The sequence below is a fragment of the Perognathus longimembris genome, chromosome 12 (assembly GCF_023159225.1).
Source record: "Perognathus longimembris pacificus isolate PPM17 chromosome 12, ASM2315922v1, whole genome shotgun sequence".
Classification (NCBI taxonomy): Eukaryota; Metazoa; Chordata; class Mammalia; order Rodentia; family Heteromyidae; genus Perognathus; species Perognathus longimembris.
The window spans coordinates 12,485,254-12,511,854 of NC_063172.1; the positions used below are offsets into that span (position 1 = coordinate 12,485,254).

General features: G+C 40.2%; 1 protein-coding gene across 3 annotated transcripts in view; it reads left to right on the plus strand.

The window, feature by feature from the left end:
• The first annotated feature begins 53 nt into the window (after window positions 1–53).
• The window catches only part of Tatdn1 (TatD DNase domain containing 1), a 29,015-nt gene continuing 2,467 nt past the window's right edge, over window positions 54–26,601 (plus strand). The window contains exons 1-11 of one of the 3 annotated variants that reach the window (XM_048359286.1): window positions 54–106; window positions 6,808–6,873; window positions 7,528–7,577; window positions 11,251–11,314; window positions 13,165–13,308; window positions 13,407–13,449; window positions 17,460–17,545; window positions 17,634–17,674; window positions 18,633–18,709; window positions 23,542–23,612; window positions 25,168–25,294. In XM_048359286.1, the coding sequence (XP_048215243.1) occupies window positions 85–106; window positions 6,808–6,873; window positions 7,528–7,577; window positions 11,251–11,314; window positions 13,165–13,308; window positions 13,407–13,449; window positions 17,460–17,545; window positions 17,634–17,674; window positions 18,633–18,709; window positions 23,542–23,612; window positions 25,168–25,294 (791 nt within the window). In that variant the 5' untranslated portion in view covers window positions 54–84. Of the gene's footprint in view, window positions 107–341; window positions 468–6,807; window positions 6,874–7,527; window positions 7,578–11,250; window positions 11,391–13,164; window positions 13,309–13,406; window positions 13,450–17,459; window positions 17,546–17,633; window positions 17,675–18,632; window positions 18,710–23,541; window positions 23,613–25,167; window positions 25,295–26,601 lie in introns of those variants that run through there. The other 2 variants (XM_048359287.1, XM_048359289.1) reach the window with 2 other exon arrangements.

The window sequence follows — 26,601 nt, forward strand, 5'->3', positions numbered from 1 at the left end:
GCCGGAAGGGCGGGGCGAGAGGCCGGAAGGACAACGAGGGCCCGCCACTTCCGCTTCCGCCGGGGAGGAGCCTGTGCCGCGGTCATGAGTCGCTTCAGGTTTATCGGTAAGAGGCGGCGTTGCCCGGTTTCCAGTGTGTCGATTTGTGGAGACCCGCGAGCCGCACGGATAGCACTTGTGTTCCCCTCCGTGCCCGTGTTACATTCGGTGGGAGAAGGAGGAGGAGGTTTGGGAAGAACCTTTGCCTGGCACGCGTGGGGCCCCAGGTGCGAATCCCGGGGCGCCTTCCGCACCGGTTCGTGACCGAGGAGATGGACGGCTTCCAGAGACTTGGTTAACGAGGCCTCCCGGACGAACCGCAGTCACCGAGTGCCTTAGGCTTGGCCAAACTGCCTAGAAACACGGCGCCAAGCAAGACCTGGCCCCAGCTCTGCTGGGATGTTGACGAATCCTGTGGATAAAACGGGGTGGGTTACCCAAAAATAGTGGACAGAGCCCAAGTCTTTTGCTAGGCAGAAGCCCACATGGGAGCCGACCTGTATTACCAGGCACTCAGGGAAACCTGGGGGACTTTGTAAGGCACTCGTGAGATGGACTTGGACTCCATGGTCTCGCTTAGTTTCCACTCTACACAACGTGAAGCCTTTTCCCAGGAAGCATTCACTCGTTATAGTTTGAGTGCCCGCTATAAGCCAAGGGATGCTAGTCGTGGGGAAAGCTGGGCATGGCCTTTGTGGCTGTCCGGTTACTTACAGGTTGGGAAATGACAGTGATCACACATCTGCCTCAGTATGATAGTCTTGATAGTTAAATGGAGATTTGGTGAGGCTTAGGAGAGACCCGGGTATTTCCTATGTTAACTAAGGCCGCGAAGAACAACAACAAATGGAAGAGATTTGTGCAGCAGTTAGCTGCACAATGTTCTTGGAAGGTGATGGGAAGCAAACAGCCAAGGGTGGCTCCAGGTTTTAGCAAATGCAGAAGTAAATAAACACGAAATGGAAGCATAACTGTTTGGCAGTATATAGGCAAGCCAGTCAGAGACGTTTGGGTTAGTTTCTTTTGAAAGTTAAATGACGTCCAGGTGGAGACATTATCTAGACTCCTGTATCATCCGATACTCCAGAAATCATTACACACTTACATCTGAGTTATTTAAAGTAATATTTTTCAACAACTAGTGAATACTGTGAAAATAATATCTCGTATTGCTTTGGTTTTCGAACTAGAGAAGAGCTCTACGGACAGTGTTTGTGATATAAAACAAGCTTTCAAAAAGTTGTGATAGATACAGTCAGCGGGTGGGGCTTGGAGGTTCCTAGAAGGTTGTAAGAGCACCCTAATCTGTAACGTAATTAAGAAGAGAGAGGGAATAAAGACTCACGGAATTCCCCCTTACTTAAGATGCTCTAAAATGGTTTGTAGTGTAGAGCTAATTCTCTAAACCATGTCTCTTTAGCACCCTCCCCCCCCCCCCCCCACACACACCTCTCCAGGTTCCAGATTTTTTTTTTTTTAAACCAACAAACTTTACTTCAGATCTTTCAGTTGCTCTCCTCCGGATATCTGATTCTCTTAGCAGCATACAAAGGCTTACTTTCTGCAGCCTGGCCCTGGCCACTTTTCTAGCCTTATCCTTTTTTGCCCAATAAACACTGTCTATGCTATTTCTTATTCTGACACATTTTAGAGTAGCAATTTGGGGCCAATGGGTTCCCTTATGCCTTTAATGTCATTCACACTGCCCTCTTGCCTGGCTCTTCTCTAAGACTTTATAACTCTACCCTTTACTACGTTATTTGTAATGAAGCATGTAGCTGCCTATCTCTCAATACTAAACCCTTTTTGAGGCAATCACTAGCATTTATCTTTGTTTCCCAGGGACTTACTTAGTAAAATGATTATTCAAAGGAATATGAACAAATGGATAAAAGGCTATGTGACTTTAGTGCCAAAATTAGTTTTTTTTTGTTTTTTTTTGCCAGTCCTGGGCCTTGGACTCAGGGCCTGAGCACTGTCCCTGGCTTCTTCCCGCTCAAGGCTAGCACTCTGCCACTTGAGCCACAGCGCCGCTTCTGGCCGTTTTCTGTATATGTGGTGCTGGGGAATCGAACCTAGGGCCTCGTGTACCCGAGGCAGGCACTCTTGCCGCTAGGCTATATCCCCAGCCCCCAAAATTAGTTTTTAAAACTGATAAAGATGAAAAGGTAACTTTCTTGAAATACTTAGGATAAATTTCTTTCATTTGTAGTTTCATTTCTCAGTATTGTAATGGTTAAATGTTTAAGTATATCATTTTAATTTATACAGATACTGTAAAACATTTGATTTTTTCTTAAAATGAGTCATAGTAAACATTCCATCTTTGTTACAGTTTAGTCTGATATTTAGTCTCTTATTCCATGTCATTTAAAAAAACTGCTTGTGAACACTGCACTGATTTATTAACCTCCTAAATAAGTTACGAACAGAACTTGGAAAGACCCTGTTAGATCTGTGGAAGTTTGATCCGTGAACAAGCTTTACCTGGAACACTGGGATGGGAAATTAAAACACTTATGACACCAGTGGTCGGTAGATTTTGGATGGGAACAGTTGACTATGCCCAGATTGTAACACTTCTACATTTACATTTCCTTCCATTGCACAAGATGTGGCTTCCCTTTCAAACTACCCACCATTTCTCATGTGGAGAAGGGGGATGGAAAGCAGAACTACTTGTGTAAAATTCTGGAAAACCTTTACACTTAGTTCTTAGGGACCACTTGGGATCCAACCTAAAGCACCCGGCTAGTGTTGGAGAATTGGTTGTGTGGGGAGTGGGGAGGGTGATATTTATGTGCCTGGTATCAAAGGTGAAGTATGGAGAGTGTTTGGACATGAGAGTGTACTTAGGGAAAGCAATTTGTTTTTTCTTACCTCACGCCTTGGCATTCTGATGTTCCCATGAAACTTTATGGATATGGAAACTTGAGCTTTTTACAGTTTTTACATGTCACGAGATACTCTTTATTTTCTCTTCAATTCTTTAAAATGTAAAATCACTCTTAGCCTAGAGTGGAACACAGCTGAGCAGTGGGAAGCAGATTTGGTGGTTCACACCTATACTTAAAGCACTCAGGAGGTGGCAGCAAGGAGAAGCCCTGGTAAAAGGCTTGCCTAGGCTGTATAGGAAGACCTTGTCTCAAAACAAATGGCAGAGGCTGCAGGCAGGCGTTTGCCAATTCTTTGCTGTAGCACATTTTTCTTCCCCATGCTATTGACTTGCTGAAGGACCTGGACTGATTGTCCCACAATTTTTTATTTGTCTGTTTTTTCCACAGTAGTATCATTTGGCTTGTTCTTTAGCCCCCTGCATTTCTTGTAAACTTGAAATTATATTGGAAGACCAACAAAATCTGAAATAGTTTGAAGTGCCTTGTTTGCTATCCCTTTGTATCTCTAGGTCATAGGTGGAGGTCACCGGGATGTGCCTCACTGAGCTCAGGGAGGCTTTACTTTGGAGGTTTGGTTTTTCTCTTGGCTGCTAACAATGCAAACAAGTTTCCTCTGTTTTGTTTTGAAACACATAAGTACATTAATAGGTGAAGTACCTTTTACCAAAGCTAGCTATTTTTAAGTAAGGAAAAGGAAACATACCACAAAATTTATGAATCCCTCAACTTCATTCCCTAATCAGAAGCATGGTACAATTTCCTACTTTGCCTTGTTTTCCTTCCTGCCACCTCCTCCCAACCCTCATCTTCTGTTGTCTTTTTTAAGGCTATTTACTTGAACTGGCTAGAAGTTGGGTTTTACACAGTATGTTTACTTTTGAGTTTCCTTGTCAGTAAGCCTGCTTCTGAATGGAACTATTTTAATTTAAAAGACACTCTTATGACAGATCTGCACATTTTGAACACATTAAATAAATAGGATTCTGACAGCTCACCTTTGGCTATTTGATGTTGCAGTCAGGGATGGGAAGCATTGACCACATGAGACAATCTGGCAGGTAGCTAATGTTGACCCAGATTCTCTTTAGTGATGGCATGCTACTGTCTTTGTATGGTGCTGTGCTCAATAATAATGATAATGATATGTTATAGGCCTTTGATCTACAAAATGCCTTTACCTACATTTCTGGATTTAAGTCTTATTTCATAGGCCCGGAAGTAAAATTCTATGCTCATCCTACTAGTAAAAAGTTGAGGCTCAGCAAGGCCCAAGACTACTCAGTTAATAATTGGCCAAGTCAGGAGTTCTAACTCCAGGGCCCATTTTCTTTCCATAACTGCATGATTTTTGTTCTTCCACCCTATTGTATTTCTTGGAACTTGTTCATAGGTTGAATTCTTGTTAGTCAATTTGAACTTAGTCATTTTGCAGATATTTGCCGCAAGAACCCGATCTTAATCAATAAGCCTAATATGGTGTTGTGTTTTATCTGGTCCCTGTGAGAAGCCACAGGCAGGAGGATCCTGTCTAAGGCTGGGTTTGGGAAAAAAGGCACCATCCTATCAAAAAAATAATTAAAGTGAAAAGGACTGGGGGTATGGCTCAAGTGGTAGTGTACTTGCCTAGCAAGGAAGAGGCCCTGAGTTCAAACCCTGGTGCCATAAAAAAAAATAAGGTACAAGTTGTGAGGTCATCATTCATCTGCTGATGCCTTGATATCTTTGCAATTTTCTATGTTGTACCTTTCTTTTACTAGTTCAAATGCTTGAAATACTTTCTCTACTATCTCTCTGGTTATCCAAACTACCATTCACTTTTCAAGGTCTCTGAAATGTTGTAGCAGTACATCCTAGGGTCCAGATTAGAAAGAATGAGTGAGAATATAGCAATATATAATAATAGAAATAACGTTGAAGTTTACTGATAAGCAGCTGCTTCTCCCCTACAAGAATTGGGAGATTCTCCTAGTGCTGTTTGTCTGATTTTTATTTTTTGGCAGTACTGGGCTTTGAACTCAGGGCCCAGTAATGCTCCCAGCCCTTTTTAGGTGTTATTCAGATAAGATCTTGTACATTTTTTCCAAGCCAGTCTCAGACACAACCTATCTCTTGTGTATCTGAGGTTACAGAAAAGAACCACTAAGCCACACTTGTTTGTTGAGATGAGTCTCAGTAACTTTTTGCCTAGGTTGGCCTCAGACTGTGATCCTCTTGGTTTCTGCCTCCCGAGTAAGTAGGATTTCAGGTGAACCACCACGCATAGCCTGAAGGATATTTATCTTAAGTACAGATGCATATGTAGAACTAATAAGAGAAAGGTGCAATGTAGGAAATTCCAAAATATAAGGATATCAGCCTGACGCGCACATTTGACTCATTATTTCCCGTATTCTGTCAGGTTCAATAGCAAGGTTAACCAAGAGCTCCCACTTTACTGTTTGGCTCACCCAGTTCTTTGTTGTGGGTGGTTTTCCTGCACATTCATGACTTCAGCACTAGATGCCAATAACGTGCCTCTTAGATGTGACACCTCAAAAAAGTTTACAAGGGGCTGGGGATATGGCCTAGTGGCAAGAGAGCTTGCCTCGTATACATGAGGCCCTGGGTTCGATTCCCCAGCACCACATATACAGAAAATGGCCAGAAGTGGCGCTGTGGCTCAAGTGGCAGGGTGCTAGCCTTGAGCAAAAGGAAGCCAGGGACAGTGCTCAGGCCCTGAGTCCAAGGCCCAGGACTGGCAAAAAAAAAAAAAAAAAAGTTTACAGACATTGCCAAATGTTGGAGATGAGGTATGGGGTTAGAGGGAGAAGTACCACAAAACTGCTGTCCCAGGTACAGTAGCGTCTGAACACACCTGGATGTAGAACGGCCTTTGCCTTCTTCAGCATGTACCTATGCTCTGTCTTCAATACCAGCTTTTCCGGGAAGCTCTTCTCATCACCCCTGCCAAAACAGTCTTGCCCTTCCCATTTGTTCCCAGGTGCATCGTAATTGTTTACAGACTAAATCACTCTGGACAGTACACCTTCTCTAAGGTTCCAAGTATGCTAGGTTCTAGGAAGACGATGAAGATAAACATGATTACTTGCAGTATAGCTATTGAATTGCACATGCTACTTAAAGTTCCACATAGACTATACATTCCTGAGGGTGGGCACCAAGTGCTGGCTTACACTGATTTCTTTGTCTCCTAACTCCTTACACAGTATATGACATAGGGGTGGTCTTCCTAAGTATATGGTGAAAAAAAATAAGTAAATGATCGTTCTTTCTGCATTTCCATTTCCATTACTTGAATCTAGTCTCTTTTAATCATATATATGGACTTTTCCCATTTTCTCATTGAGACACACTAACCACTTGTCCCACTGTCCACAAAGATGCCAGAATGAGATGCCCACATGTAAATCTTGCTTCTCTGCCTGAATACCATTACTTCTTGCCCTTGCATCCAGTATTGTACAGTAAACACAATGTCTGCAACATTACTGGGTCCTGCCTATTCTGGATACTTCCTCTTGCTTCTTTCTAGATGTTTAGTCAGGGCAGGCTCTGCTGGCTGTCTGTAGTCTACCCTTTCCTGTTGAGAAACTAATTCTTCTCAGGTCAGAAATTGTTACTTTCTGTAAGCCTTTCCTGAAACCAGACAAGGTCAGAGGTTCCTTTTCTATGCCCTTTAGTACCAGTGCTACTTTTAAAGTTCATAGTTGCTTGATAATAGTTTCTCCAGAGCTGCTAAGCGCCCAGTTTACATTAGGTGGGATTGTATGAGAATGGGAATGGAAACATAAGTAGCAGAAGCTGTTCTTAGAGAAGTTTCAAGTAAAGACTCTTGATGACTAATTTATTATTTTCTATTTACTTTCTGCAGATATTGGTATCAACCTAACAGATCCTATGTTCAGAGGAATTTATAGGGGGGCTCAGAAGCACCAAGGTAAGTGTTTCTCTTCTTAAGGTGAAGCCTTCCTCTGTGAAGATAAATTCTCTATTTTAAAGAAATCTTGAAAAGTATAACTCACTCAAATTGAAATGCGAAATAACTCATTATGTGTTTTAGATAAAGCCATAAATGAAATGAAACACATACAAGCTATATTTATAAACCACAGTCATGGACATTTATAAGGTACATGTTGCAACAAACTATAGGTTTTGTTTTTGCTTTTGTTTTTTTTTTTTCTTTGTACTGTGCATTGAACCCAGAGGTTTGCACATGCCAGGCAGGTAATCTACTGCTTGAGCCACATCAGTCACACGAAGCTTTAATCCATCCCTGTTATTTATCTGTAGAAAATTTATAGGCTTTTCAAAAACCCTTTCAGTGAGGTAATGCAAAATAGCCATGTGATTAAGAAGGCGGCACACTGCCATGTCTATTTCTCTAACTTGCTTTTCTTCCCTTCCATCTGCCTAGCTTTTTAGAGACCTAACATATACACAGTATACTTCTTCACAGGGTACTGATTTACAGAGTGACAGAAAACATCTAAAAACAAAATGGTGTCTAGTTATTACTTAACTTTAGCTAATAATAACTGAATTCATTATTTATCCCAGGTTTTCTTAACATGTGATTTGTCTCATACAGATGATTTGCAGGATGTAATAGAGAGAGCTGTCCAGATTGGTGTTGAAAAGGTAACACCTGCTTTTTGTTATTGTATTGTTGTTTTTTAAAAGTAAATTTTAGTTAAAATTTGCAAAACTTAAGCCAAGTATATTCACATAATAGTTTCTACATATGATACAAGCAAAATAATAGAAAAATACCAAACTACTTTGTTCACAGATATTTAAGTTACACAAACCTCAGAAATGTTATAGGTAGTAAAATATAATTGAAATTTTTTTTTATTCTTTTTTTTTTTTTGCCAGTCCTGGGCCTTGTACTCAGTGCCCAAGCACTGTCCCTGGCTTCTTTTCGCTCAAGGCTAGCATTCTGCCACTTGAGCCACAGCGCCACTCCTGGCTGTTTTCTGTATATGTGGTGCTCCCCAGTCCCTAAAATATTTTAATACTTATTTGAAATGTACACCTTATGAGGCAATTAAAAAGTTACAATATGATTTACAATATGATTTGTTACAATATGATTTACAGTATGATTTGTTAGAATTAAGAAGTTATCAAAAGTCACATACCTTGAGTTTGAAATGGGTTACCATTTCAAATAACACGAATTTTCACAGTAATAAAGTTTTTGCTGTTTTTCCAGAGAGTTCTAAAGAGCAAATGAATATTAACTAGCTCAATGTCAGATTGGTCAGGTAGATTTTTCTTTAATTTTTAAAATACAGGCTAGCCTAAAAATGCACACAAAAGTAGGGCTAAGTCCCTACCATGGCTTCAAGACCCACGGCAGGTATCCAACCAGGCGCTGGTGGCTCATGCCTGTAGTCCTCACTACCCAGGAGGCTGAAATCTGAGGATTGCAGTTCAAAGCCAGCCTGGGTAGGAAAAGCTGTGAGATTTTTGTCTCCAATTAACCACTGGGAAACTGGGTACTTTGGCTCAAAGTAGTAGAGCACTAGCCTTGAGCTAGAGCACTAGCTCAGGGACATTGCCCAGGCCCCAGGACCATGACTGGACCATGACTGTCAAAAAATAAATAAGTAAAATAAAGTGAAAGTCCTCAGCACTAAGAAATGACACTAATGGTTTCATGAGTTCCGTAGTCTCCAACTGTAAATGTGTACTAGCTGTTATTCAAGGATGAAAGCTACACAGATCTCTCCCTACTTGCTGAAGCACTTTGTACAGGGCTTTCCTGCTAACTCTGATATTCCGAGATCCTAACTTTCTGTGTCTGCCATGAGTTCTTTCATCTGAACATTTCTAACGAGGCACACATGCAGGGCATGACACAACAGAGCAGGAATTTTACTTGGACCTGTATCCGTGTTCATGTTCGTGCATCATGTGCACATAGGTAACCTGCAGAATGATTCTGGCATGACAAACCTGGCTTCCAGCCTCAGCTTTCTCCTTCATAGCTCCGTGACATGGGATACTTTATCTCTCCAGATTTCACTTTTCTCATGTGTAAAAAAGGAAGAATGATAGCACTTCATTAATAGAGTTGTTGTGAAAGGGAAGAAAATATGGAATGCAGAGCATTTGCTTCTGCACCTGGCTAAGGTACAGAATGTGTGGAGTGCACCGCCGTTGTCATGTCATCATCCTCTGTCCACTGCGGGGATGTTAGACCCTCTTGTCTTCCTTTACTTCTTCCCTTGTTAGGATAAAGTGAAAACTAGTGTTGCTTAGAAACTATTTAACATAATTGAAATATTAGATGTGGGCAGCTAGTTTGGTTCTAAAGAACTAGGTCATGTTAGTACAAAGTTTTTGGGGTGTTTTTGTTTTTGTTTTTGTTTTTTTGCCAGTTCTGGGGCTTGGACTTAGGGCCTGAGCACTGTCCCTGGCTTCTTTTTGCTCAAGGCTAGCACTCTACCACTTGAGCCACAGCGCCACTTCTGGCCGTTTTCTATATATGCAGTGCTGGGGAATTGAACCCAGGGTTTCATGTATACAAGGCAAGCATTGTTGCCACTAGGCCATACTCCCAGCCCGGTTGTTTTGTTTTGTTTTTACAACTATTTTATAGCCTGTGTTCTACAGCAGTTGATTTAATTATGACTTACATTCCCTGGGAGAAGTGCAATGTCTAGTCATAGCAGAGGCTTAGTTACCATAAAAGAATATTCATCAGTTCCACATTTTGTGTATGTGTATATATACAAGTCATGAGATCTTATGCTCTAGATTAGTGCTCTACTATTAGTGCTCTAATAAGTGAAATTACAGCTCCACTTCTGGTTTTTTGGTGATCAATGAAAGAGAAGAATCTCATAGACTCTCCTGCCAGGGCTGGCTTTGAACTATGTTCTTCAGATTTCGGCCTCCTGAGTAGCTAGGACTGTAGGCATGAGCTATCAGTGTCTGGCAATTCCACGTGTGTGTGTGTGTGTGTGTGTGTGTGTGTGTGTTCTCTTTAGGTGTGTGCCTAGGAGGAATTCTTCCTTATATTTTAGTAAGATAATTGAAGTAAACTTTAAGTGTGTGTGTGTGTGTGTGTGTGTGTGTGTGTGTGTGTGTGTGTGAAGCTGGGAACTAGTGGCTCATGCCTGTAATTCTTGCAATTCAGGAATTTGAGAACTGAGAATCTTGATATGAAGCCAGCTGGGACAGACAAATCACATAACTCTTATCTCCAATCATCAAAAAGCCAGAAATGGATGCATGGATCAAGTGGTAGAGTGCCAACCTTGAGTGAAAGAGCTGGGTGAAAAAGTGGAGGGAGAACACAAAGCCTAGAATTCAAGCCCCAGTACTGGCTCAAACAAACAAGTCTGTGTCTTTAGGAAAATGTGTATTTACCAAGAGCTATAACTTCTCTACAGTGAATTTGTCACTGTAATTTTCCTTTTCTGAACCTTTCCACAGTCTTTAAGAGCTTTAATTTATCTGGGCTATGTCTGCTGATGCACACACACACACACACACACACACACACACACACACATACATACATATACATATGTATATTATATATGAAATTAATCAATTAAAGTATTAATTCACCAATAAACTATTATATAACATAGTGTACTTTTATGAAAACTATTTTCTATTTAATGTGAGCATTTTCCAAAATAAACTTTAGCAACAAGAGGGATTCTTTTGCGTTTTTTAATTTTTTTCCAGCCCTGGGGCTTGGACTCTGCCTGAGCACTCTCCCTGGCTTCTGTTTTTTGCTTAAGGCTGGCACTCTACCTCTTGAGCCATAGTGCCACTTCCGGCTTTTTCCTGTTTATGTGGTGCTGAGAAATCAAACCTAGGGCTTCATGCATGCTAGGCAAGCAAGCACTCCCAGCCCGCTTTTGCATTCTTTTAAGACTTGTTATAATAACCAGTTTCATAGGCAACTGGATCTTCTCATCCATCTTTGTGATCAGTCTATTGTGGTATCATATGTCCAGCAGCTTCTAGAAGACCTAATGTGACAGAGTGAGAGTGACAAAGACAAATGGTGCCCAAGTATTGTTATAAAAGTCGTTTTGACCTCCTATACATCCTGGCAGTTTTTCCTGGGCCACACTAGGAGAACCACTGAGCTAATGAACACTATTGAATTACTGATTTAGATCAGCTAAATTTTAAATCACACATTTTTAATCAGTCTTCCATTACCTGACATTTGAAAGAAAGGTAGGCTTTGACAGAGAACAGGCATTCTGCAATAAAGAAGTAGGAAGATGTGGGAGAGTTGTTGATGTGTTGAAGTCAGCTTATTTTCTTTCTGTTTCAGTTTATGATTACAGGTGGAAATCTACAAGACAGTAAAGATGCGCTTCAGTTGGCACAAACAAATGGTATCCTCATATTACTTTTAACAAAAAAAATATGAATTAAATAATTTCGAAGAAGTCTTTCTGAGAACTGCTTCAGGTACAGATACAATGAATCCTGACTGTAGAAACAGTAGGAAAGTGGACTGATTTAAACAGGACATTAGTAAGATGACAAACTTCAGAGGACTGATTGTTGTGTCAGGTGTTTGATAAAACCTTCTCATAGTGCATAACAAAAATTATTTTAATATTTTAGTTAAGTGAGGATAAGGCAATCCAGGTGTATAACTTAATCTTAAGAATTTCTAAGTGGGTGCTAGTGGCTCATACCTATAATTGTTGCTACTCAGGAGTCTGAGAAGGTCGTGGTTTTCAAGAGTTAACTACCAAAAAGCCAGTCATAAGGGTATGGCTCAACTGGTAGAGTTCCAGCCTTGAGTAAGCCCCAGTGCCAGCACCCACACATACAAATTACTAATATGGAATTTTTAGGTATATATTGTAATGTATTTTAAATATAATTTCTTTTTATTTACTTCCTTTAAACTTACACAGTAATTTTTCTTTTCTTTTTCCTCTTTCTTTTTTGAGATGAATCTTGCTGTGTTCTGACTAACTTTGAACTCCTCATCCTCATGCCTCAGATTCCCAAGTGGCTGGGTTTATAGGCTCATATCCCCAGGCTGCTTCATTAAGTATTGATTGTGTAGACCAGATACTGAATAAGCCCCAGGAATGCAAGGAGCAATGTAATCCTTATAGGCTCCTTTTAATGTTCACACGGTTTATACTTAAAATCTTGAAATTTTTCAAATTCTTAAAAGAATCAGAGCTTTATAAAATACTTCATTAGCATTTAACTTTTTATATGCCTGATGTACTATATATACACTGGGGAATGCCTATATTACAGGTGATTTTTTGAAAATACACGTTTCTTTTGTATATGAAATCTTATTAAAATCAGTCTTTTATAGAAATCTTCCTCAAATACACACTTAACAAGATATACTGACACATTTTCTTAGTGATTAAAGACATTAAAATAATCTCCTTCCCACAGGTCTTCAAAATACAGAAAAATATTTGCTCTGTACTGTTCATTACCAAACTGATGATTTTAAGTCACTACCATTTCCATTACTATCCCTTTTCCATTCCTTACCACATACCTTGTGTCCTCATAGCTTTATAAGCCTGTTTTCCTTTATCTATAGAAACCCATGGGAGAGCTTGAGAAAGGCTTCACACCAACACTGCATTCAAGTGCGGTCCTTGTACACCTGCACAAACCTTTGATGTTGTTTGGTGCTTGGCCTGTTGCATGCTATCCAGTCTACCACTGAGCTAACTCCCCACCCACCTTCAAAATCATTTTCATTTCTCATTTGCTCACTACAATTAAGGCTGCCAAAACATCTAGTCTCCAAATAAGTGAGATATAAATAAGTAAGAAAAACCTTTCCATGGCTTTAAAGTCACCCTACTATTAGCTTTTTTATGGGGAATGCATTTCAGCTGTAATATTAAATCCATGAATCATAGCAATCACATGAACTTGATGATGAAAGATAAAATTAGATGATGACATTTCAAAAAGTTGTTTCACTTTCCATTCTGTCATGCTCAGTAAATGCCAAGCTTTGGAAAACATTGCACTGATGATTTTATTAACATATTAAGGCAATTTTCATATTCATAAACTGTTTTGTCATGGTAATCCATAAATTCTTACATGATTAGCATAATGTAATTCTGATAGCTTAAATCATTTATGCAGTTAAAAATCAGTTGAAACTTTTTGCATTTTTGCATGTTAAATAGAAACATGAAGATACTGAAAATAACCCCAAGGTATGATTTTGTGTTAGATATGTTTTTCAGTACAGTTGGATGTCATCCTACAAGATGTAGTGAATTTGAAAAGGATAACCCTGATCTTTACCTAATGGAGTTGCTCAGTCTTGCTGAAACCAATAAGGGGAAGGTTGTAGCAATAGGGGAATGTGGACTTGGTAAGTGCCAATCTAACCACTTAAAACAACTGTGTTTGAAATAACCAAGTAGTTCTGTATCAGTCCTGAGTAACTGTTCTTTTCTTTATCTTTTAAAGATTTTGATCGACTTCAGTTTTGTCCCAAAGATACTCAGCTCAAGTAAGAAAACTTGTTGATTTTAGAAATTATTGTAAATTCTGAGTGGGTTAATCAATTGAGCATATCATTAGATTAAATATTAGGATATTTGTGTTTTCCTCTGTGCATTCCAAAGATGAGGTGAAACAAAGCCCATGTTTCATTGTATATAATTCATGGGATAGAAATATTCACTTGAGCCTGGTGCTCACACCTATCTAGCTACTCAGGAGGCTGAGATCTGAGGATGGCAGTTTGAAGCCAGCCCAGCCAGGAAAGTCTTTTAGATTCTTGTCTCCAATTAACCACAAGAAAACTGGAAGTGGCGCTGTGGCTTAAAGTGGTACAGTGCTTGCCTTGAGTGAAAAAGAAGCAGTTCATTTGTTAACACTGCTGGATAGAGTGATTTTACTTGAGTATATGATGTGAAAGCAGGGATATCTAGAGGATCAATCACCAAAGCAAGAAATACCTTTTATTCTTCACCTGGAACAGAAAGAATCCCTCAATACAAGCCATGTTATAAGAGTAACTTCTGAGCAAATCCAAAGCCCACAGTGTTGTGGGAAACCTACAACTATAGTCTATCCTACTGGTGGGCCAGCACTATGTACTTAAACAGAAAAATTAGGGCATCATCTTTATTTAAAACATGAACATTTTATGTGCTGCAGATTCAACCCAAGGTCCCATGCTAGGTCATTATTCTACCACTGAGCTACCTCTCCAGCTACAAATTGTTTTTAAATTCCTTGTAAGTTAATTTAGTTATTCATTCAGTGAACAAATATTTATTGAGTACTCTGTGCCAGCAACTGCTAGGAATTCAAGAGCATACAAAATAAGTAGGTATTCTGTCGCTAATGAGCTTTTGAGAATAAACAACCTTCTGTCTAATGTATGAAGGAGAAACTGGATCAAATTATCTTCTAATGTCCAGATAATAATGATTATCTGATTTTTTTTCCTGGTACTGGGGGGTTGAACCCAGGACCTCACTCATGCTCTGCAAGCCTGCTTCTACTGAACTGAAGTCTTAGCTTGTGTCCCTATCTTGATCAAGTCAACAACTTTATGCCCTGGGTTACTTTTTTCAACTTACATATGCTAGAAGTATATTCCCCCCCACCCCCGCTCCACTGCTCCATCTTAAATGGACTTTTATCTGTCCACTGGAGTTGAAATGCATTATGAGAAGGAACAGGTTTACTGCTGGAGTTGGTCATAAGCTAGACTTGAGGTTCCAGAATTTCTGGAGAGTGAGGTCTGTGACCAGGTAGAGGGGGACAGGCTAGAGTCCGGTTCTCCTGAGCCTCCTCTGGGGAAGTAGATGCTGAAGAAGACTGCTGAAGAAGGAGGCAGCAATAGAGAGGAGATGGAGGCCATCCTTGTTTTCAGCCAGCTTTCAGCTTTCCTCCATCCTAGGTAGTAACACCTGCCACTCTGAAATTGACCTTTCCAAGCCCATGTCCCTACCTAGTATTGTTCCTAAACTTTAATTCAGCCTGAACCAAATCACAGCTATGCAAAAAAAGCAGATCTAACTCAGGTAATATGGCCTAGTGGCAAGAGTTCTTGCCTCGTGAAGCCCTGGGTTCGATTCCTCAGCACTACATATATAGAAAAAGCCAGAAGTGGCACTGTGACTTAAGTGATAGAGTGATAGCCTTGAGCAAAAAGAAGCCAGGAACAGTGCTCAGGCCCTGAGTCAGAGCCCCTGAACTGCCAAAAAAAAAAAAAGAGTGCAGCAAGCAGAAAAGTCTCATGCTAGATCCTAATTCCTGCCGACAGCTTGAGTTGTTATTTCTAGTTACCATGGTGAGATTTTCTTCTTTGAAGAAAAGCCATCAGGGGCTGGGAATATGGCCTAATGGCAAGAGTGCTTGCCTCATATACATGAAGCCCTGGGTTTGATTCCTCAGCACCACATATATAGAAAAGGCCAGAAGTGGCCCTGCTGCTCAAGTGGCAGAGTGCTAGCCTTGAGCAAAAAGAAGCCAGGGACAGTGCTCAGGCCCTGAGTTCAAGCTCTGAACTGGCAAAAAAAAAAAAAAAAAGCCATCAATGTTATCTACTAGTTAGTCTCAATTTGTATCATTATGAGTTTTTTTTTTTCAATGTGGCTTTCCAAATGATACTGAGCTAGCTTGAACTTGGAGATCTTATTTTCTCAAATTATATAAAATTACACAGGCATCTTGCTTTGTTATTGTTATAAATTTTATTTTGCCTCTTCTGAGATAGAAAGCTAATGTGTAAACTCTTGGGTTCTATAAATGTATGACAGGTTCCTTTGGCTTGGTCCATGGAATTGGGGGGATAGCAGTATGGACTGGTGAGCATTCCCTACTGCAGCCACGAGCCTCATAGAAACTGGATTACACAATAGCAACACACACTGGATTAGTTATGGAACTAGTGGTTGTAGTAACTCTGAATATCCTTGGGCTTTGAATGTGGCTTAGGGGTAGATTGCTTGCGTAGCATGCATGAAGCCCTGCGTTCGATTCCTCAGCACCACATAAACAGAGAAGGCTGGAAATAGCCCTGTGGCTCAAGTGGTAGAGTGCTAGCCTTGAGCAAAAGGAAGCCAGGGACAGTGCTCAGGCCCTGAGCTCAAGCCCCAGGACTGGCAAAAATTTTTTTTAAAAAGATCCTTTCTTCTTCCAAGTTGTCACTAATATTTCCTACACTGCAACATGGTCAGCACTGAAAGGAAAATATGTCTGCATATCCTAGCCCAGCAGAATTGGGAAAGTTAATTTAAAAACCCAAATATTGGGTTTGTTAGACCAACTAATTTAGGAAGGCCTTTTCTTAAGTACATTTCCATTTCTAATTTTAAAAATTAGCCTTTTCAAGAGCACAAAGAAATAAGTACTCCAGAAGTTCAGATATAGGAAAATACAGCAAAAGAAAGTTTAAACTACATACCGTTTTCACAAATTACAGGACATAGAAGAGATAAAGTCATTTTAGAAAACAGTAAGCTACCTGTTGTCCTGGTTTCAGCTAACCCAACATGACCACTGATGAGAACAAGGGGACACTGTTAAAATGAAAAGCCAAACTTGACACCCTGCCTTTTGGTCCTCTGGATGTTGTCACTGTCCTCAGGACGTGGGAGAAGCTTTCTCAGAGTTTAACCATTTGGGGTCATCTGGGCTGGGGTTGGAATTAAATCACTGAAGTTCTGGCCCCAAGTTTGCCTATCCTCTATGATCCTAACAAATACTGTACCTCTCAGAAACTAGCTCTTGTCCTAGCCTAGGGTATTTTAAGGGCCAGGTGTTTTGTGGCTCTTGGAAACATTTGACCAGGAACATTAGCATATTCAGAGTGAGTATTGTATTGTTTTATTTTCGTGCTGTGTGCAGTACTGTGGTTTGAATTCAGAGCTTCAAACTGGCTAGGCAGGTGCTTTACAACTTGATCCACACTCCAGCCCTACATTTCATTATTCAGAGTCTTTTTTTGTTGTTGTTTTGCTGTGTGGCAGAAACGTCTTTTGTAACCACATGTGCTTTTAAAAACAAAAACAAAAAACAGGGTTGCAGAGTGGCACAGCCAAGCTCTCCCTAGCTTCCAGTTTCTCACCTGGATGTCAGTGGTGGTCGCATTTTTCAGGCATCAGTCAACATCTGTGGGTGGATGCCTGCTTCATTTGCTGAGATTTGCTCAGGAAGCTAATTAAAAGCAGTTATTTTTGGAGCATCAATGAATCCCTTCTTAAAACAAATGAGTATAAATAAATCTAGTGAAGCTCTCCTATTCATCAGTGTGAAATGGTACCTACTTACCTACCTGTTCCGAGAACAATTTAGTAAATCCAGAATGAAGTATCCCTTTCCCAAAGTTGTGTTATAAAAGCCCTCTCCTAAAGCCTGATGTGTTTTAATGCTGAATTCAGGAGTTTCATACTGGCCTATCTAGAGAATGAAATTCCTTTCATTAAAAATGTATATATATGGCTTATTTTTCTCATGCTAAAATAAAATTTTCAGTGTGGAAATTTTGCTTGCATTATGCAGATATTTTGAAAAACAATTTGAACTGTCAGAGAAAACAAAATTACCAATGTTTCTTCATTGTCGAAATTCACATGCTGAATTTTTGGGTGAGTTATAAGTGATATCTCTTCTAGAATTTAAGCATTTTGTAGGACTCGGGCTCCTTGCTGAAAGTTCTTTGTTTTAAATTCACAGACATAATGAAAAGAAACAGAGACCGGTGTGTGGGTGGAGTGGTAAGTGTGAAGGAACTTCCAGGGGAGTGGCATGCAACTCAGCCAATCCCAGTACCACCTTCTCCCACCCAGTAGGAGTAGTTGTGGGGCTGAGAATATGGCCTAGTGGTAGTATGCTTGCCTCAATAGTAGTTGTTGTCTTGGTTATTAATGCTTATGAAGGGTGTTGATTACATAAAGAACACCCCAAATTTGAAAAATGATGCCTGAACTTATGCATTTCCAAAGGTGATAAATAGCATTTTTAATCCTCTTTGCCTTAAAACAATCAACATTTTTAAAGCAATGTTCTTGCCTCTTTGGAAAGCGTCTTAAAACTTGCCTCAATGACATCAAATTTGGAAAGGGAACAAGTGTGCTTTAGTAGAAAAATTCAATAAGATTGTCAATATACCTTAAATCGTGTCATGGCATTTCCAACCTTGCTTCCTGCTTTTGCCTAAGACCATGGTTCCCCACTCCCACCCGTGCCCATCCCAGAGGTTGTGTGGTGGTACTGGTGCCAACAACAACCCCTACGGAAGGGATGCTGGGCAACTTGTCTTCATCAGTGGAAACAAGACAGGAGGTGACTTGAACCTAAAATTGCTGTTGTTATGTTTAATGTACTAGGTGAACTTCCTTTGGCATACCCTATGTGGTTACTCTATATGATTTTGGTACACTGGATATTGTATATGTGCTTACCTGAACTAGGGAAGGGAAAGAAAAATGAGGGAGGGTGTAATAAATACGACAAGAAATGTACTCACTACCTTATTATGTAACTGTTCTCCCTCTGTACATCACCTTGTCAATAAAATTTAATTTAAAAAAAAACACCTGTAGGGACTACCACATTTGAAACAGTATGATCCAAAACCCTTACAAACATCTCTTTTGTTTAGGAAGTCATGTTGATGTTAGTTAGAATTTTAAGGGAGTTATGATGATAATCAACTTACCTCTCTGTCCCTAGGTGCATTCCTTTGATGGTACCAAGGAAGCAGCAGCTGCTTTGATTGACTTGGACCTTTATATTGGTTTTAATGGTTGGTACGTTCTCAGGCTCTTTCTGTTTTTTTTGCTTAACTTGTATATTAAGTAGATTTCTTCAAACGTTTACAGTGAGTCATTGGTAAAGTTTTGTCTTTGTTTTTGGTGCCAGTCCTGGGGCTTGAGCTCTGAGGCTAGGTGCTGTCTCTGAGCTTTTTTTTTTTAAACTTTGTTCTGCCACTTGAGCAATAGCTCCATTTCTGGCTTTTTGGTAGTTCATTGGAGATCAAGAGTGTCAACAGACTTTACTGTCCAGGCTGGCTTTGAACCACAGTCCTCAGATCTCAGCCTCCTAAGTAGCTAAGAGTATAGGCGAGATCCACCAGTTCCCAGCAGGTTAAGATTTTTATTACCAGTTTTTAATGTGTGCTTGGCATTGATCCTTGCCTGAGAATTTTAGCAATATTTTACTTACAAAAATAAACATTACAATGTAATTACAGGTCAAAGCTTGAAAGTTTTATAGTTTCTAATAGTGGGAACAATTTGTGTTGATGGCAGCTGCTAGCTTTCTTTAGCAATGTAATCTATTCACAGGTCATTTTATTCATTTAAACATATAGGGGCTGGGAATGTGGCTTAGTGGCAGAGTGCTAGCCTTGAGCAAAAAGAAGCTCGGGGACAGTCCCCGGCCCCTGAGTTCAAGCCCCAGGACTGGCAAACAAATGAGCAAAAAAAAAAACCCAAAAATATGTACATACACAACATTGTGTGTGCATATACACCTATGCTGGAGCATGGGAGAAAGATGGTTCTACCACAATCATTTATGTATCTCTGTAGACCAAGAAACAGGCCCACAGAAATTAAGGAACAGGTGCAAAGTTACTCCAAATGTGAGAACCTGCCCTTTGACTTCCTGCTCAGTGACCTTTCTGCTGGGATGCCAGACTAAACCTCCAACACGCAGTGGACCTGGCCAGCACAGCTAGGCCCCTGGGCTGAGCTTGTTTTCTATCCCATATATAAGAGCTTCCAACAGGAGTTTGCATAGGATGTCAATGCAGCCCATTAAATAGGTCACAAAATAAAAGACTTGATTTCTCTCGTCAGTGCTTTTTCCCTTAAAATGATCAGTTTTCTGATTATACTATTTATAAAATCTTAGCAAATCTGAGAATTACTGCTATTTGCTATAAAGTCTCTCATTTCAGTGTCTTAGATGCTTCTTCCATGTATAAATTAATGACTTAATTTGTAAACTAATATTTGAAGGAATGCATGCCTAATGGTGAAAAGGTCAAGTAATACCTAAACACTTAGAAGCAGTTATCCTTTGCCATGTGTCAGGTTTTTCAGGGGTGTCCCTGTTCCGTTTGTTGCTCTATGTCTAGATCATATACACATACCATTAGCTCTTAATTCATGCTTCTGTTTTCTTAAGTACACACCAAACTAACCACAACTTCTAGTGCTCCTCCATATTCTTCCAATGTAGTTATTTCAAACTTTTGCTTTTACATGCCATCAGTGTTTTCATCATTAATTCTATGTAATATTGTTGACTGACCTTTGTGATATATACCATGCTTATATTCCATATACTACTTGGGAGGTGGTAGCAGGAGGATCTCAAGTTCAAGGCCACACTTCACTATGCTACATAGTGAGACCCTGTCTCAAAAAAGAAAAAGTACTCTGTCCCCTTCTTCATCTCTGTAAAGTAACTTTATCTGGCTTCCTCTATGAGGAAACTTATTTAGATAATCTGATAGTTCCAAGAGTTCCAGACCCTTTGGTCTTTTTGCTTCAGTGTGGACTAGTGTCTCTTCCATGATAGAACTCCTGTTTTTCGAATTTTCTTGGTCTGGCTTACTTTGTTGGAATATTTGTCTGTGCTTCCTGAGAAAGTTTTTATGCGCAGTAAATGTTTTGAGAATTTTGCATTGTTTGGAGAGTTAATTTATTCTACTCATCCTGGGTAGTTTGCCTGGATAGTTATAATGAAGAGAGAGGAGAACTTTCAACCCACTTTTGGCTGACAGCTTTTCTGGGCATTAAGTAGGTTAGCAAGCATTTTCTCGGGGACTGGGTCCCCTCAGTGTTCACTCTAAGGTTCAGCCTTGATAACGAGCCGCGGCTGTGCTCAGAGTCCCAGGCCTTTCCCTGTGACCTGCTGCACTTCTCCTCTGTTTGGTTTTCTTTCTCATATCATTAAGAAAAAGCTGTTGTGTTTTGGGGTTTTTTTGTGTCACCTGTGCTGCTCTCTTACTGGCCTTTTCTAGCTGGACCTCATCATGTCAGGCCTGGAGTGCCTGCCTGTCTGTCTGTCTGTCTCTCTTTCTCAACAACTCAGATTGATAACTCTGATATTTTAATTCCACAATTTCTATTTTTCTTCCCCCCCCCCAAAATTAGTCTTTTAGAATGAAATAATCAGTCTTTGTTTTCAATCTCTAAAACTCTTCTATATAGTCTTGACAGATGCAGTATCTTCTCATCTCTCTAAATATATAAATCATTGCTGGAAGTTATTTCTGGATTGCTGTACTGCTTTGGTCTTGGGTCCTTTTCCTCTATTGGACTCCTTACCAGGGCTTTCTTCCGATGTCAGGCAGTCCTTCACTGTCTGTTGTGGGGTGGGGATTGTGTTTGGAAGCTCTGTGGAAACAGTCCATCTGGCTGGCCTGGATGGCCATTGTGACTTTTCCATCAGAGACTCCCAAATGTCATTTTGTAGAGATCTTTCCTGGGTTCATTCGGTTTCTCCAGACAGGGATTATCTGGTTACTGCTGGAAAAATGGACTGGGGATTTATAAAGGCAAGTGACAGTGTTCTGGAGCAGGGTGGGATTAGAAAGAGGTCCTCAATGTTCAGTAAGCAGTCAGTTGTACTTTTCAGTCCCACACCTCACCCCTACACAATGGTAGTCATTGTCCAACTACTCCCTGATTTAGGCTCTTTTTCTCATCACCGAGAATTCTGAAGCCCCATCATTTCCTTAGACTTTTCAGTTTCCATTCTCTGCCTTATCCCTTTCTGGCACCCAATTCTTAGAAATTTCTTGGATGAATTCATTTGCTTGTCTCTCTCTGGCTATAGGCACATAGCATTTAAGTCATTGAGCAATTAAACACAAGTCATTTATCATTTCTTTGCTTTCTGTGTTCTGACTGGAGCAACATGTCTACTGGCCTCACCAAAACATGCTATTTTATTTTTCTTATTTTGGATGAAGCTATTTTGAAGAGACAGTAAACAGATCAGTGGTTGCCACAGTAAGGAGGGAGGAAGACAGCGCACAGAGGATTTTTTTAGGCAGGGAAACTACTCTGTATACTCTAACAGTGGATATTCCATCTGTACCCATAATAATGGAGGATGTATGTCATTTGGTCTCTACTGGTAATTTTGGTGGATATATCTCATTTGCGCCCAACCATAGACTGTACATCAAAAGTTAACCCTAGCTAGGTGCTGGTGGATCCTGCTTGTACTCCTAGCTGCTTAGGAGACTGAGATTGGGAAGATCAAGGTTCAGGGCCAGCCTGGGTAAAGAAGTTTTCCTAGGCCCTTCTCAACAGAAACGAGGCAGGAAGTGAGGTCCTATCTCAAAAATAACCAGCCCAAAAAAGGGCTGGAAGTGTAGCAATGGTAGAGTACTTTCTAGTCATTGTGAGGCTGAGTCCAAGCCCCAGTACCACAGATAAAGTAATTATAAATACTTTAAAGTAACTGTGGTCTCTGAGTCACAGTGATCCACAGCGTGGGTTCTCGGTTCTCGCAAGTGCACCAACTGTGTAGAATCTGGAGAATGAAGCAGGCTGTGTGTACACACGGGGGCATGAAGTGTGAATCGCTACCTCCTGCTCAGTTTGGCTCTGTACCCAAAATTGCTGAACAATCCTAAGTGAATTTTTGACACCAGATTCTTTAAGATGTGAGGACATTAGCTACAGCTCACTGGCAGCAGAGGCATGCATGTCCACACATGTGGTTCTGGGGTCAATTGGGTGTTGCAGACAGGCCGAACTCTCTACCATACTCTCTGCCATTGGTCCTGTTTTCCCTCTAGGCACTAGGCTGAAGAGGAAATAAATATTTAGTTATCAGTGCATGCTATTCAGACCCCATGCCATCCAAACCTTAGAAGGGTACATTGCCAGGAGCCACTTCATCCTATGGGCCCAAAGCTAGTCTTGAGGCCAAGGAACGAAGTTCAGCCTTCCTAAGAAACCTTGGCAGGGTGCAGACGAGTAATTCTATTAGGGTAAAAGAGGAGTTTGGGAGCGGTAATCCATTGTCCCAAGCTGAAAATGAAAATGAGCAGCTCTTTTGAACAACCTCTAAGTTATGCAAATAAATTTAAAAAAAAATTGGAGTCAGATGCTGGTGGCTCACACTTGTAATCCTCACTACTCACTTGTAATTCTTACTACTCAGGAGGCTGAGATCTGAGGATTGAGGTGATTAGGGGCAAGAAAGTCCATGAGACTGTTATTTCCAGTTTCAGACCAAAAAGCTGGAAGTGAAGCTGTCGCTCAATAGTACAGTGCCAGCCTTGAGTGAAAGTCACAGGAGAGCGAGTGCCCAGGGCCCTGAATGCAAGCCCTAGTACTGGCACTAAAAAAAATAAATTTATTTTACTTAGACTGGTACAGAAAGTTACTGAATTACCTAATAAGCCTGAAAAATTGCATCTTCAAAAGTAAATCTGATTGGAATTGAACTAAATCTGGAATCTGTAAAGGATAAGAAATGTGCAGATATTTATGAAGATACACTGAAAACAAGACTACATATGGGGGTTTTAAATTCTTTCTAAACAAGTTTATACTTTAACAGTTATTCACTAAATGCTGTTTTATAAAGATAAATACTCTTTTTAAAGCTCACTGAAAACTGAAGCTAATTTGGAAGTTCTGAAGTCAATACCTAGTGAAAAGTTAATGATTGAGACTGGTAAGTTGATATTTTCAGAATTTTCAAGTTTCATATTAAAATATAACCTCCCCCACCCCCAAAAATAAGCTAGAAAATGAAATTTGACTTCAAATTTACTATTAAATACTTTGTGTGTGATGATCCTGGGACTTACTCAGGGTCTGGGTGCTGTCCCTGAGCTTTTGTGCTCAAGGGTATTACTATAACACACGAACCACCGTTCCATTTCAGCTTTTTGGTAGTTTATTGGAGATCAGAGTCTCAAACTTTTCTACCCGGGCTGGCTTTGAACATGATCCTCATATTTGTCTCAATTTTATAAGTATAGCTAAGAATTTTTAATAAGCCATGCACCTGTGGCTCATGCCTATAATCCTAGCTACTCAGGAAGCTGAGACCTGAGGATAGTGGTTCAAAGCCAGCCCAGGCAGGAAAGTATGTGAGACTCTGATCTCCAATTAACCACCAGAGAACCAGAAGTGGCGCTGTGGCTCAAGTGGTAGAGCACTAGCTTTGAGCTGAAGAGCTCAGCGACAGCACCCAGTCCCAGACTTCAAGCTCCATGACCAGGAAAAAAAAAAATTAAGTAGCATGTCTGAATCTGATGACCAAAGAGGTTATAGGCATATAATTGAATGTGTCTACTAGCTTCTGAGTTGGCTTTTATGTTCTATTCAGGTCTTTCACACAACACCATCTTTATAATGGCTTGATTCTTCTATAACACTATAAAAATTTAAATCATCTTAGTGTAAAAATTTTAGTGATCTCTTAAAACAAGGTTAAAAGCTGAAGCTCACTCAAGCACCCTAAATCCAAAGCTCTCATACCATGGCATTTGGTACAGTTCACACTGAGTCACTCTAGATAATTTTTTTTTTTAATCCTTGGGTAGTCATGAAAACAAAATGATTTTGTTAAAGGTGCAATGCTTATACAGTATGTAAGCTATTGCAACTATTAAATAAGTGCCCAAAGGCACTGGTTTCACATTCCATGGAGGCAGTAGAGAAATTTACTTTAAATATTTTTATGTTCCTATTCTATTTCTCCTAGGCTTAGGTCTTGTGTGAAATTTGGGATTGAACTTGGCCTCGCGCTTGCTAAGCCTACACTCACTCTACCACTTGCCCAGACACTGTCAGCAGAAAAAAGTCTTACAACTGTTTTGTTATATTGCCATTGGAAGCCTCTGGGCACAGTGGCTCACATTCTTTAATACCAGCTAGATGGGAGGCCTGGAAGGGGGGGATCATGGTTAGAGGCCAAGTCCCAAGCAAAAAGCTAACATGATTTTACCACCACCTGCAACAAAAACGCCAGGTATACTGGTGCATGCCTGTGATCCCAGCTGCACAGGAAGCTGGAGGGGTGGGCTGGTATGTTGCAAGCTAAGGCCAGCCCTGAACAAAACCCAAGACCTCATCTGAATAATAACTAGAGCTCGGAAGGGCAGTGGATGTGACATGTGGTAGAGCTCTCTTCTAGCAAGTTTGTGACCCTAAGTTCACACCCCAGTACTGCCCAAAGAAAAATATAAACCTTATTAATATTTCTTTTTCTGCTTAACTAGATGCACCTTGGTGTGGAGTCAAAAGTACACATGCTGGATCAAAATATATAAAAACTTCATTTCCTACCAAAAAGAAGTGGGAAAATGGGAATTGTTTAAAAGACAGAAATGAACCCTGCCACATAATGTAAGTGTCTTGCTTTCCAATCTTCAAAATCATTGAAAACCACCACCAAATGTCACTTACAGAATGAACTCAAGGGGCAGAAGTAAAGTTCTGAGAAATCTTAAGTTCTAATACATGAGTTGATGAACCTACATTAACACATCATTAGGACCTAAGTTCAAGTTCAGGTCAAAGATCACTTCAGTAGTGAGGAGTGACACATGAATTGCTCATATCTTAATTCCTATGTGTTTACAGCTCCTGTGTTTGAGCTGGCCATTGGTTATTTCCTAGGAGGGAAAAGACCTATCCTCAACCTTCCCTGCTGCTGTTAATAACAACCCTTAGCAGATGCAGACCTTTTATAATGGTTCCTGCATTTTAAATCAGCTGGCAACCCAAATCAAATAACACATTTCTGTAAGCCCAGACAAAATGACAGGTACTGGGGTTTCCTTTTCCCAACAAAAATTTAAAAAATTCAGAATTGTTCTGTGATAATGTACAGCACATGTGGAGAGGTTATCACTCATATGTCAAAGAGCTAAAACAGAATCTTAAGCAGCAAAAGTTGATTATACCATTGTAGTGGCATATATCCAATTTATTTTGTTTATACAATCAGGTAATGTAAGTCTGTACTGTATCAGTCCACTATGGTTTCCAACATATACAACATATTCATAAAAATGCTGGACCGTTTAGACTACAATTTCTTCCAAATGCATCATCTTTTAAAAGTAATTTTTAAAGAATAATGACTTAGATAAGCTGTATCTTCAATTTAGCAGTGCAAAAAAGCATGGCAGTTCATATTCATAACCACAGATACTTGAATGTGGAGATTAGGATTACGGTTTGAGGCAAGCCCAGGCAAAAAGTTAAGGAGACTCCAGCTCAACAAACAAGCCAGGTGTGGTGTGTACCTGTCATCCAGCTATGTGGAAGGCCTTGGCATGAATGAAGCTTGCCGTCCAGTCCATCCTAGGCAAAACCCTGAGATCCTACCCGAAAAATCACTGAAGCTAAAAAAGGTCTGGGGGCATGGCTCGATGGGTAGAGTGCTAGCAAGCAGAAGGCCACCTGAGTTCAAACCCCAATACCAAAAGGAAAAACAAAACAACAAAACTGAGAGGTTCTTTTCCTTTAATACCATGCTACCCTGCTGTCTTAGGCAAACATCTAAAAATCCTTGGTAAGGAACTTAATTCCCCTGGGTTAGTATAAAAATATTCTAAAAAATCACTGGTAGCTTATGAAATGAAGGTAACAAAGTCAAGCAGAGAAGGCAATTTCTAAGAATAATTTGGAGATCTCAGAGGATATTA